Consider the following 13,578-nt stretch of genomic DNA (forward strand, 5'->3'; position numbering starts at 1 on the left):
TTTTAATTATTCTTGTAGAGCACTAGTTCTGAAGAGGAGTTAGAAATTACTGCAGAGGATTGTCAGAAGAACACAATCTCTTTCAGAAGTTCAAGTGGTTCAGATATTGATGTTGTTGGTAAGCACTGGCATCAGCAATGAGCTAACACTGGGTCCCAAATTGCGATTATTATTTGAGAGAAGCAGCCTTCTCAATTTTAATTCATAAAAATGTGAACAATGTTTAATTTATTGTCACATGTACAATGAAAAGTTTTTGTTGCGTGCTAACTAGCCAGCGGAAAGACAATACATGATTACAATCGAGCCGTCCACAAAATACAAATACATGATGAAGGGATAATATTTAGTGCAAGGTAAAGTCCGATCAAAGATAGTCTGATGGTCTCCAATGTGATAAATAGTTGCTCAGGGCTGCCCTGTAGTTGTTGGTAGGATGGTTCAATTGCCTGATATCGTACATATGCAGATGTGTGTGCTCAAGATTCTTAGAACATTTTATTGGCATCTCAAAGTAATGTGATTACCTTACTAGAAAGCACTTAATATGTGTTTGTATTTTGTAGCAAATACATATCACATAAATGACACATTGTGGATCCTTCCCAGCTTCACTAGGTTTGCTCTGCTTCGTGCAGCATTACTTGCCATGTGTTTGCATGATTTAAAATATTGTTTTGGCATTTGCAAGGATCCAGTGGTACAGTGAATGGGGATAGAGTTGCTCACATGTTCTGGGGTTCTTCATCATCAGCAGCCCTCCAATACCGAAAATGTGAGATATGTTTCACTGTTTGAAGACCTGGGGCATCTTGGCATTTGATGTTGGCATCCCAACAATCTGAAACAGGACTACTAACTGATTTGCACATCCAAGCCCTGTATGGCTTCAGCTAAGTTTAATGCTTCAGGGTAGACTTAGCATCTTCGTGATTTGCAGATCAATATCTGTAGAGTCCACTTACCCAGAAACAAAGTATTTATAAAAGCAGGAACACAAATAATCACCTTTTGCAAGGAGCTTATCAAGAGAGTCTCGTACAATGAACGATATTTTAGTGAATATTTTAAAGTGAAGTTTCCAGCATGCTTGATTTTAAAGATATTATTCAAGGGATTAGTGTTAAGGGGAATAATCAAAGGTTAAGTTTGCTTTTCCTTAGTTATGAAATAAAATCACATGTTTGTTTTTGTTAATCTTAGGAAAAGGTATCATAGGTAAAGCACTGGAGCGAAAGAACAGTAATAGAGACTGGAGTGGAATCAGCAAACTCAGCTTTACATCATCAGCAGGGTAAATCAATATTTGGACACATACTTATGACCAACTTTTTAATGGATCAGAGTTTACTGGCAAGAGGTTCTCTGACCAATTTATTCAGTTTATCCAGGTCATTCTGTGCATTCAGCAGCCAGTAGAATTAAGTTGAGAGATTTCCACGTATTTATCTGGCTATCTGATGTCCCGTTCAATGTGTAAAAACATATTTCATTCCTTATTTATAGACAGTAAAAGTAAAATTTTGAGAGGCATAGATAGGGTAGACAGTCAGACCTTTTTTTTCCTAGGGTGGAAATGTCAAAGGCTAGAGGGCATGGCTTTAAGGTGAAGAGGGAAAAGTTTAAAAGAGATGTGCAGGGTAAAGTTTTTTTTTAAGTAGGTGGTGGGTCCTTGAATGCTCTGCCAAAGGTACTGATGGAGGCAAATATGATAATGATGTTTATGAGGCTTAAGAGGCATATGCATGGAATTGGGAGGGGGGGGGGGGGGGGGGGGGGGGATATGGATAATGTGCAGGCACATGAGATTAGTTCATCTTGGTTTCATGTTTGCCAGACATTGTGGGCCCAAGGGTCAGATTATGTGCTGTACTGTTCTATGTTCTTGGCCAAATATGATGGTAATATTTCTTGCTAATTATGTAAAGCCAAACATTTATTTCCGATTTTTCTTATCGTATTGTATTCAATTTATTGTCATTATCTCATAATAGAGACAACAAAATGAATTTTCCTTACAGTCAAGTACCATAAAAATAAATAAATAATAAATAAGGCATATTGAAATTTTAAAAAAGCACAAACACAGACGTCCACGACACAATATAACCACAACACAACACAGTGGCACCAAAGTTGAGGAAGGTACCATAGTCCAGCCAGCCTTCCCTCCGATCTTCCCAGATGTTCACCCGTGGTCGGGGCCTCCCGAGCACCCGCAATCGCCACCACGGGCGGCCAAATGCTCAGGCCCTCACGCCGGGATGATGGAATCCCGACAGAGAACATCCTCAGCGGTTCAGACCTCCAGATCAGCCACCTCCCACCGGAGTCCACAGCTCCCGAGTCCACAGGCCGCGCCGGGCGGAGTCGCAGGATGTTGATCAGCGCCGCCCGCGGTGGGAGCTCCACGAACCACATCTCCGCGATGTCAGTGCAGCAGGCCCAGCACTCCGGGGCTCAAAACGGCGATCCCCAGTAAGGCATCGCCTGCCCCATGATGTTTCCAACGCTGTGCCGCTGCTGCTGGAGCTCTGGTCGGTCCCGGCAGGAAAGGCCGCGCCAATCCAGTAGGTAGGCCGCTGGGGGGGGGGGGGGGGGGGGGGGAGATGCGACTCGAATAATAGTCGCATCCTCTCCAGGAAGCGGCTGAAGGACGGTATCCCCCTTACTGTACCCCCTTCCCCCACATAAAGACATTAAAAAAAACATTAAAAACGCACTTCAACATAACAAAAAAAGATACCAGTTTGAAGGTGGAGGCAGCTAGCACTAGCGCCACCGGAAATACAATCAAAATATTTAAGGTATTTTCAATGACTGCAGCCACTGTTCTATTATTTTATTTCCTATTTGCAGTCACACTCAGTTTGTGACTATATCCAGGATACCACAAACCCAATTTCTTACAATGATGTGACTTTTTTTTAATATGGAGCTGAGGGGTGACGTTATTGAAATATACGAGAGGTATGGATAGAAACATAAAAAATAAGTGCAGGAGTATTCAGCCCTTCGAGCCAATAGGATCATGGCTGATCGTCCAAAATCAGTACCTCGTTCCGACTTTTTCCCCAAATCCCTTGATTCCCTTAGCCCCAAGAGCTAAATGTTGACAAGTGTTGATAATGTCACAAAGCCATTTTACTGTAGCAGTACTTTAAAAAAAATAATAATAAAGTTGACATTTTTTTAAACAAATTTTGTTCCTCACAATCTAGATCATTTTCTGATATTCGGGATCTTTCCTGCATTCCGCATGACATGCATTTCATGAATAAACTTTCACTCTCAAAAACACCATTATGTACAGGTGGGCCAATCAATAACAGTACTCCATATTCTGTCAACACAGGTAAGTAGGAGGCAAATAGTTGTAAAAATATTGTAACTGTTTTAATGATTAAGAATATAGCAGCCGAGGTGTCCAAAACTCAGCCTGTGCATCAAAGTAGTACAAATGTCAGTTTGCCTGCTGGTCCTCTATGGCATGGGAACATTATTGTAAGCAGATATATAAAAATGATTAGGAAGAGCCTAATGTTTAACGATATATGATATTTGTCCTAATGTAATAAAAAGGAACTGCAGATGCTGATTTGTACCAAAGCTAGACTCAAAATGCTGGAGTAACTCAGGTCAGGCAGCATCTCTGGAGAAAATAGATAGGTGATGTTTTGGGTCAAGATCCTTCTTCATATTTCTTCTTCAGACTTGCCTTCCTGTCTGATTAAGCTAGGCCAGAAAAGCATGTGTGTATGAAGGCAACACTTTATTTTAGTATGAGATACCATTTATACACAAACAGAATTAAAATGCGTCATAAGCAGAATTCCAGTGAGTTTTGTTTGAGTCAGAGTCAAAATGAGCTCTAATTCAGAATACGATTCTGCTGTAAACTTATCCTGCTGATGAATGTTAGCCAGAATGGGCCAAAAAATGCATAACTTTGGATGACACTTCATAAATACCCTTTGAAAATTAAGAAGATTGTCCAATATGTGAACAGAAAGAGGTTTTAAATATTTTGTTCAAAAATAATCTTGCAATTTCTAGGGATAACACAATGAGCATCAAATGCAATGAGAACTGAAGTATTGAGAAGCTGTGAGCCTGTCAGAGGCACATTCAGTTGAAGTGTTAAAATGAGGTCCAATTATATATCAGGTGAATACAACAATTCAGATACAGTGCATTCAGAAAGTATTCAGACCCCTTCACTTTTTCCACAATTTGTTACGTTACAGCCTTATTTTAAAATTGATTAAATTCATTTTTTTAACATCAATCTGCACCCAATACCCCAGAATGAAGAAGCAAAAACAGGTGTTTACAAAATTGTTGCAAATTAAAAAGAAATAACATTTCATCACATAAGAATCCAGACCCTTTGCTATGACACTCAAAATTTAGCTTAGGTGCATCCTGTTTCCATTGATTATACTTGAGATGTTTCTACAACTTCATTGGAGTCTAGCAGTGGTAAATTAAATTGATTGTACATGATTTAGAAAGGCACACACCTGTCAATATAAGGTCCCACAGTTGACAGTGCATGTCAGAGCAAAAACCAAGCCATGAAGACAAAGGGATTGTCCATAGACCTCCGAGACAGGATTGTGTCAAGACACAGATCTGGGGAAGGGTGTAAAATAATTTCTGCAGCATTGCAAGTCTCCGTCATTCGTAAATGGAAGAACCTTGGAACCATCAGGACTCTTCGTAGAACTGGCCGCCTGGCCAAATTGAGCAATCGGGGGAGAACGGCCTTGGTCAGGGAGGTGACCATCAACCCGATAGTCACACTGACAGAGCTCCAGCATTCCTTTGTGGAGATAGGAGAACCTTCCGGAAGGACAACTATATCTGCAGCACTCCATCAATCAGGCCTTTATGATAGAGTGGCCAGATGGAAGCCACTCCTCAGTAAAAGGCACAAGACAGACAGCTTGGAGTTTGCTAAAAGGCACGTAAAGGACTCGGACTATGAGAAACAAGATTCTCTGGTCTGATGAAACCAAGATTGAACTCTTTGGTCTGAATGGCAAGCATCACGTCTGGAGGAAACCAGGCACCGCTCATCACCTGGCCAATACCATACCTATGGTGAAGCATGGCGGTGGCAGCATCATGCTGTGGGGATGTTTTTCAGCGGCAGGAACTGGGAGACTAGTCAGGATCGTGGGAAGGATGAATGGAGCAAAGTACAGAGAGATCCAATGTGAAAACCTGCTCCAGAGCGTTCAGGACCTCAGACTGGGGCGGAGGTTCACCTTCCAACAGCCCTAAGCACACAGCCAAGACAATGCAGGAGTGGCTTTGTGACAAGTCTGTGAATGTCCTTGATTGGCCCAGCCAGAACCCGGACTTGAACCCGATCGAACATCTCTGGAGGGACCTGAAAATAGCTGTGCATCGACGCTCCACATCCAACCTGACAGAGCTTGAGAGGATCTGCAGAAAAGAATGGGAAAAATGACACAAATACAGGTGTGCCAAGCTTGTAGCATCATAACCAAGAAGACTCGAGCCTGTAATCGCGGCCAAAGGTGCCTCAACAACGTACTGAGTAAAGGGTCTGAATACTTATGTAAATGTGATATTTCAGTTATTTATTTTTAATTACTTTGTAAAAATTTCAAAACACCTGTTTTTGCTTTTTTATTATGGGGCATTGTGTGTAGATTAATGATAACAAATTTTTAATCCATTTTAGAATACAGCTGTAACGTAACAAACTGTGAAAAGTGAAGGGGTCTGAATACTTTCTGAATGCACTGTAAGCATGGTTGGAAGAAGAGTGCACTTCTACCTGGTGTGTTGGCCAATTTGCTTCCCAAATACAGTGAAAACGATGATCAGATTATTTGAGTTTCAAAACCTTGTCCAAATTATCTGTTGGAATTTTCTAAGATTAAGCTTAATTTTGATTAAAACTCAGAATATGAACATTTATTTTTTAATGAGTGTTAACATTTGAACAGAGCAGTAAGGTAATGTACACAAATTGTACTTATTTGATTTTTATTAAGTCAATAAATGTGTTACCCCCCAGGGAATGTTCCTTCAGGCTACTGTCCACATCATACTAGGTTTGAATCATTGCTGTCCAAGATTATTGATACCTCCCTGTGGCACAGCCCCGAGTCAAGCATGATATCTCCTGGGACATTTGCAACAGCTTGCGATGAGACCAGCAAAATCCATAACCCAACAAGCCTGCCTGTGAGTAATAATGGTGCACAATCTTCACATTTGTTTCATACTTTCTCTCACCAGGCTATGCCTCTCATCACTCCACCCAGCCAAGCTTCTCATGCATTCTATAACAGTAGCTGTGATTTTTACCTGCAATGTTTCCTCCTACCTCCCTTCTCTTCCGATGTAAAGTTTAGCTCCTTACTGATTCTGAGTGCATCTGGGATGAACTTAATGGAGTGGTTATAGAGCCTATCATTTTGGAGTCAGCACACCTGTGGACCAGGCTCACACTGCTTGAAGAATTTACATTTCCCTATCCCATGTGTTTCCAGAAAACGATTTCTGTAATTTTTAATGCTATCTAACCACAGTTATAGCCTGAGTATTTAGCGTACTACTCTCCAGAAGCAGACATTGTAACTAAAGACTTTTCTGTTTTGGAGAACATTGGTTAACCCTCAAAAACTTTCCTTTTATCTCTTTTGACAGGTAGCTTGATTTTGCTCGATTACATTCAAACTAAATGCCTTGGGAGCATTTGTTTTGTTAAAAGTTAATAAGGATAAAAATGTATTTGTTAACAGTTGATCCCCTTATTTGAAGAAGTGTTCAGGCATTTTCACAGCTGAATGTTAACAAATATAACTTATACTATCCTAGGATGCTACATCTGTGATCAGCATTGCTAAATCCCCAGGGGAAGGAGCCTGTGGACAGCTGAAGGCAACTCCTACCAATCTCACCACGCACTTGACAGGTAATGTAAAGATTCAGTTCACAGATTGGAACAAAATCAAAATATTGTTGATGGAAACCTGCAAAAAAAAAAAGCACTGGAAATACTCAGCAATTCAGGGTACCTGTGGAAAGCTGTTAATATTTCAGGTTGATGACCTTTCAAAGTTAACCTGACAGCCACCAAAAATACACGCAACTCATGTTCAATGGAATATTTTGAACAGAAAGTGGCCCATCAAAGTTTTTAATGTCAATATTAAACTGCAGTGATATTCTATGACAAAATCCAGTTCATATAACAGTAAACATATTTACTTGGTAAAACCTTTAGCAAATCATAATCCCAAAAAGTACTTAGACAAAGCAGGAGTCCAACTAACAGGTTTATCTAAAGGAAGTGCAGATGCTGGTTTACACCAAAGACAGACAAAATACTGGTGCAACTCAACGGGCCAGGCAGCATCTCAGGAGAAAACGAATGTGACACTTCAGGTCTATCTTATCTTAAAGGGAGTTAGGTATAGCTGTGTGAAAGGTGCTTATTAGCCAGCTAATAATTACCCTAAGCACTCTTCCTTCTCAGTTAGAGTCATACAGCAAAGAAAAAGGCCCTTGCGCTCAAATCATGCATGCCAATCAAGATGCCATCTAAGCTAGTCGCATTTCGCCACATTGGACTCATTTCCCCCTCAACCTTTCCTATCGATATACTTATATAATGCCTTTCAAAGTGTTATTGCACCAACCACTTTCTCTGGCAGCTCATTCTATATACATAAGCGCTCTGTGGAAAAGGTTGTCACTCAGGTTTCTATTAAATCATTCTCCACCTCAAATTTATGCCGAGGAACCTGTAGTACTTTTAAAGTATTGTCAGCAATTATTTCAGATCTGATCAGTTGCATCCAATAGAACAAACTCTCAGGAAGTTATTTTTAAGGTATTTCTTTTATTTTAAACAATTAACTACTTGCGTAATAATGTAAACATGTTTTCAGAAGAAAAAGCCCAACAGATGCCAGAGGATATATCCGCAGAAAGCATTGTTCAGAAGTTAGTGGAGGATCAGAATGAAAAGATTGTTCCTGCGAGGCTGCAGGATATAAGCCAAGACACATTGGATTATTCCAGCGACTGTGGAAGGTGCAGATTGCAGAAATCCATGGAAGAGACAGAGAGGTAGACGTTGACTTCTTTTGTATTTCACAGCTGGCTTTACACTTTTAATTACCTTTGCTACTAATAAATCAAGGATTTAACACATTTTACAATTATGCTAATTATTCCTGACCAGTAATTTTATATTGATAAATAAAACTAGTTGTTATACCTTCATTTATCCCAAAATGTGTTATAAAATCAACTTTTTTTTTTAAAACTTATTTGACATGAGAAACAATGTTTATCCTTCCCATGTACAATTTACTTTGCTGCAAAACAGTGATCTTGTAGTGCGTGGGTCTCAAAATGAGGCAAGTAGTCCGCAGTTTGAGAAGCACTTTACTTTATTTCCTCCCGGTTCAGGGGAAGACGAAACCAGGGAAAGATGGCACCCAAACCCTGCCTTTTATACCCTCCGGCTAAGGACCGCCTCCGGACTGCACCACTCCTGTGCCGAGGGGTTCGGCAGTATAATGGGACGACCCTTAGGAGCCGCCACAGGACCCCCCCCCCAGAACCAGAGGCACAAAACGCACCGGCGGGCGCACGACCCGGCCGGCCCGCGTGCAGAAGTCAGCAGATCCCGGGGCTTGCGGGGGCGTAGGTGGAGGGACAGGTCGAGGGGCCGGCGGGAGGACAGGTGGAGTGACAGGTGGAGGGAGTCGTGAGGGGGACGCCCTCGGGGTCGAGGTTGAGCAACCAGCACCGGCTGGTCAATGTCCAGGTGCGCTGGCTTTAAACGGTCAATCGACACGGCCTCCGGCCGGCCCCCCATGTCCAGGACAAAAGTCGACTGCCCGTGTTCCAGCACCCGGAACGGGCCCTCGTACGGCCTCTGAAGTGGCGTCCGGTGGGGCTGCGAGGAAGTCCGATACTTCTTCCACCGAATCTGGTCGAGGGCTCCCACCAGGTAATAGAAGCGGGTGGCATCGACCGTGATGCCCCGCAGGTTGAACTGGGCCTCCGCCTGCTGGAACCAGATGAGCGGCCGTGTGGTCCAGAAGCTGGGCAGTTTTACGGAGACCGCGTCCAGAGACAGGGTCGGGCTGGCATGTGAGGAGGTAGGGCTTTGTTCTGTCTCCATCATGATGCCAATGGAGCGACGGGGGTCACCAATATAGTGCGTGGGTCTCAAAATGAGGCAAGTAGTCCGCAGTTTGAGAAGCACTTTACTTTATTTCCTCCCGGTTCAGGGGAAGACGAAACCAGGGAAAGATGGCACCCAAACCCTGCCTTTTATACCCTCCGGCTAAGGACCGCCTCCGGACTGCACCACTCCTGTGCCGAGGGGTTCGGCAGTATAATGGGACGACCCTTAGGAGTCGCCACAATCTGTTGTTTAAAAAAAATGTTAACTGGTCACTTGTCAAGTATTAAATTGACAATTGTTCATTTGTTTTAACAATCCTGCATGATGTTGAGGCATGAACTATTAGATGTGGGACAACTTGCACAAAGTGTTAGGATCCCCACTATTTTGTAAATCCTAGGGCAAAACTGGACAAACTAACTATTTGCATTATCCAATAATCCATCTTAATCCAAGCGGCAAATCTGCCAAGTGTCAGTCTGAAGAAGGGTCTCGACCCAAAACGACCTAATTCCTTCTCTCCAGAGATGCTGCCTGTCCCGCTGAGTTACATTTTGTGTCTACCGTCAAATATGCCTTAGCCTGCACAGGTATGAATTTACCACTCCCCACATCAAGAAACCTTGTAGAATTCAACAAATTTCCCAATTTCAAATTGTGCAAGATTGCAGCAGGAACTGGAATTTTTTCAGCTTATTCCACACAAAACCTTCAATTGTGGCGATTTAACCCTTTAAATACCTAGATTGGCACTTTGACTCCTTATCTCAACTTTATTTAACAATTAAAATATTTCTCCAAAAATTGATATAAATTTCAGCAATAATATACAAAGTTGCATTAAAATTATGTTTTTCTTTAGAGCTCATTCTACACTGGATAGTGTTCTGGAGATGGTGGAATCAAGAGATCACACAAAGGAAGAAACAATAACAAAACATGCACCAGGTGAAGAGGCCTTATGGTGAGAGCAGACATTTTCACAATATTTTCATTAACACTGCCCCATTCAGAAAATGGGAGTATTTCCTGCACAAAGCAGCAGCTCAGTTTACACTCCATAATTTTCTTCCTCAAACATCTCTTCGAGTCAAGAGACTAATTGGTCCCAAAACTAAGATACGAGCCTAGGTTGCGCAATAATCAAAAACAAATCATTCAAACTCAACATGCAAAGTTTAATTTAGAAGTTTATAACCAAAGTTTTGGTCTGCAAAGTCATTGAAAGACTGGTGCTGCAGCATTTCAAATTTGAATGAATGAATGCTTTGTCACATGTGACAAGTCACAGTGAAATTCTCTGCTTGCATAGCAAGTCGCCACATACGGGTGCTGACAAAGTATACACAGTATCCAGGTCCCCCTTTGTTCTCTCTCTCTTCCCCCTATGCCGGGTCCTCCATTGTTCTCCCCCTCCCACACGGCGGTCCCCACGCCGGGTCCTTTGTTCCTTCCCTCAGCAGCAACATCCTTACTCTATGCGGTAAGCCGGTCGGCGCCCCAATTAACCACCGCACCAGCCTCTGCACTATAGCTGCCGGGCCCTCTCCGTGGCACCAACGCAGCCAACAGCCGCATGGCTCTGTCAACTCCCTGGCTCCAACCTAGGCCGCAGGTTACGCCGACCTGCAGAGGCTCTGGTCTCGCCGGCTCCGACCAGTGGGGGCTCCGACCTCGGCTACTCTGTAGCCTGCTGGGAGGCGTTTGCCGCAACGACCCGTCGGCATGTTCAAGTGCCAAGCATTTGCATGAAGACCCAGCCACTGATGCTGGGGAGATGATCAGTAGAAACAGGATCAAATCGAGAGCACGAAAACACAACAGAAACAGAATGTAGAATTTATTTTAATTAAGCACTAGAGGAATAGGGAGCCAGTGAACAAAAGGAATTGTCTAATTATCTAAAAATGGTCTCCAGCTCATTCGAGCTCATTTATTAATGTTTGCATTGACAGTATGTTACAAAAGAAAGAAAACAACAGCACTACAAACCAAATCAACACTATAAAAACACAGGGAGAAGTGACAGAAGACTCAGGAAGCAAAACATCAGCGACAAGTGTGTCCACTGCCGTTGCAGGTAAGAATAGATTTAAAAAACAAGCGGGATACTCCCTATTCAGATAATTATTCTTTCAAGAATTAAATACTTAAGAGAAAGATCAGGGCTGTTTTAAATTTAAATCGGGCTCAACACTGAAATCAATATCAGTTTCGTAAATAGTAGCAGTTGCAATGAAAAAGTCATTAGAGGTTCCCACTGACCATAACCCTTTTCTTTCTCCGAAGATCAATTTTACTTCCTTACTAATTTTTCATGAATTAATTTGTATCTGCCAAGTAGAATTTTGTTGTCATCTTACTTATTGAGCTCTATTAACAAACTTTCTGCTAATGTGATGCTCACAAAATTTTATTTCAACAAATTATCATTTACTAATTGTTAGAATCCATTAGATTAGATCCAAAATCTACTGTCCCTTTATTTGAACAGTCCATAAGGGAGAGGAGAAAACTTTGGGATACTTCAACAAATTATGCATACAAGAAAAACATGTAGATACAACTACTAGTAAAATGCACTATAGTGCTAGAGCTGTGGATAGATTTAGGCATATTTGTAGTGCTGGGATGTATATAGACAACCCATTTACAAAGGTAATCCCACCATAGGTAAAGTGTGACCCAGTAGGACAGAAATAGATGGCCATCTGGCATAAGGATACGCAGGAATTTCCTGAGGCCATTTCCCTCTGGACATCATTGGGGATGGGGGGGGGGGGGGGGGGGATTGCTCATCAGGAGAAGGCAGCTGTAGCTAAGTTCATGGCACTGCAGATTAGTCCAATGTATGGGAATGGAGAAAAACTGGGAAGAGTACTGTAGTACACGTTGAAAAGATGTGCAGCTTTACAATATCTTTCTATCTATACCTACAGGTTGCACAAGTGAGGAGATTTCCAATAAAAAGCCAATCCAGAGAGCAAACTGGACACAGCCTCACAGGTATCACTCTCATTGAATACCTTTTATTTTCATTTCTTAACTTTTTGGCTTTGTTAGGTGAAAGTGTCTCCAACTCCATGATTGAAAGACTGCAGTAACAGAAAAGTACTCAAGTGCTATAGCTCTTAATGTTAACATTTTAAAAAGGTCTACATGAACAATTTGTACACCAGATGCAGCACCACAAACTTAGTGATTCCATGTGACAATAAGGTGCCAATGTAATAGCTACATGGAATGACTGCAACAAAAAGGCATCAATCAAAAAATAAAATCTTAATTTTAAGGAAAACATTCAGAGCCAGGTCTTTTAGTATTATGTCAAATTAACTGTCACTGGTCCAGTGAACTAAAAGTGAATTGGCAAACTGATCCCCTGTTTTCTTGACACTGTCATACAATGGATGACGACTTTTCTCCAAACAATAAAAAAGGGCAAATTGAAAGGAGGGAACTGGATTGCCAGCATTTTATTTAATTTTCCAATTCATTTTTCTTCTTGGTAGGGTCATCGTCTTGGAATGAGGCAGAACTTGGAAGTCCAATTCCATGGGGAGAAATCTTAGCTTAAGAGGATAAATTCTTCAGAATTCAATGAGTCGACACCCTAAACCTTCGACAGGAACGTTACCCCAAATTGGATTTATTTCCAAATATAATAAATACTGTACTAAATCTTTTGGAGCATCTAGTATCACACCTTTATTCACCACAAAGCATGTTACACATTGTATCACAATAAAGATAATAAAAAATACTGTATGGAAAGCAAGGAGATCAACTAATATTTTTGAGCATTGGAAATGGAGTTGAACTACGTGAATTATTCCAAAGGCAAAACAGTGCATTAACTGAATCATCCTCACCTGCCTGCATGTTTCCTTACTCAGTGATATGTTTTTACTACTAGTATATAGTCTCATTTTAATTGGTTATTGGCACACATAAAAACCTTTTAACAATACGATAAAACTTTACATCCCCAGTGGGAAATTAGTCTGCCAACAGTCACAACAAACAATGTACACAAAAACTTGAAATTAAAAGTGAAAACAAAAAAGAGACAAATGACTGTTGGCTAGCTGTTGTGTGCACAGCATCTTTGCCAGAACAAATGTAGATTTATCCCCATGGCAGAGGATTCTAACCTGGAGTGCCTCCTCCCCCACACCGGTTCCCCTACACTAGTTCCCCATTATCTTCCCCTCCCTTCTCACGCTCATCGACTGCGAGGCCCTACCGCCACCACCTCAGAGGATCCAGCCCAGACAGGCCTCACCGGCCGGCCTTTCTGCAGTCCCCTGGAAAGCCCGTGGAGCATGTCAGACCTACCAGGGTGTCGTTCCGGGCGTCAGCGCCGCGGTTGTTCAGCCGGCACGTGC

The 13,578-nt window shown here is 41.9% G+C and overlaps 1 protein-coding gene across 3 annotated transcripts in view; it reads left to right on the top strand.

Moving 5' to 3' along the window:
- Positions 1-12,823, top strand: part of LOC129710570 (inactive serine/threonine-protein kinase TEX14-like) — a 74,654-nt gene extending 61,831 nt beyond the window's left edge. Inside the window, exons 20-29 of one of the 3 annotated variants that reach the window (XM_055657669.1) lie at positions 19-118; positions 1,204-1,294; positions 3,222-3,355; positions 6,056-6,225; positions 6,862-6,958; positions 7,941-8,118; positions 10,053-10,154; positions 11,146-11,270; positions 12,130-12,196; positions 12,703-12,823. In XM_055657669.1, the coding sequence (XP_055513644.1) occupies positions 19-118; positions 1,204-1,294; positions 3,222-3,355; positions 6,056-6,225; positions 6,862-6,958; positions 7,941-8,118; positions 10,053-10,154; positions 11,146-11,270; positions 12,130-12,196; positions 12,703-12,721 (1,083 nt within the window). In that variant the 3' untranslated portion in view covers positions 12,722-12,823. Of the gene's footprint in view, positions 1-18; positions 119-1,203; positions 1,295-3,221; positions 3,356-6,055; positions 6,226-6,861; positions 6,959-7,937; positions 8,119-10,052; positions 10,155-11,145; positions 11,271-12,129; positions 12,197-12,702 lie in introns of all 3 variants that reach the window. The other 2 variants (XM_055657670.1, XM_055657668.1) reach the window with 2 other exon arrangements.
- Positions 12,824-13,578: the final 755 nt, after the last annotated feature.

This window comes from Leucoraja erinacea, chromosome 28 (genome assembly GCF_028641065.1).
Source record: "Leucoraja erinacea ecotype New England chromosome 28, Leri_hhj_1, whole genome shotgun sequence".
Taxonomy (NCBI): domain Eukaryota; kingdom Metazoa; phylum Chordata; class Chondrichthyes; order Rajiformes; family Rajidae; genus Leucoraja; species Leucoraja erinaceus.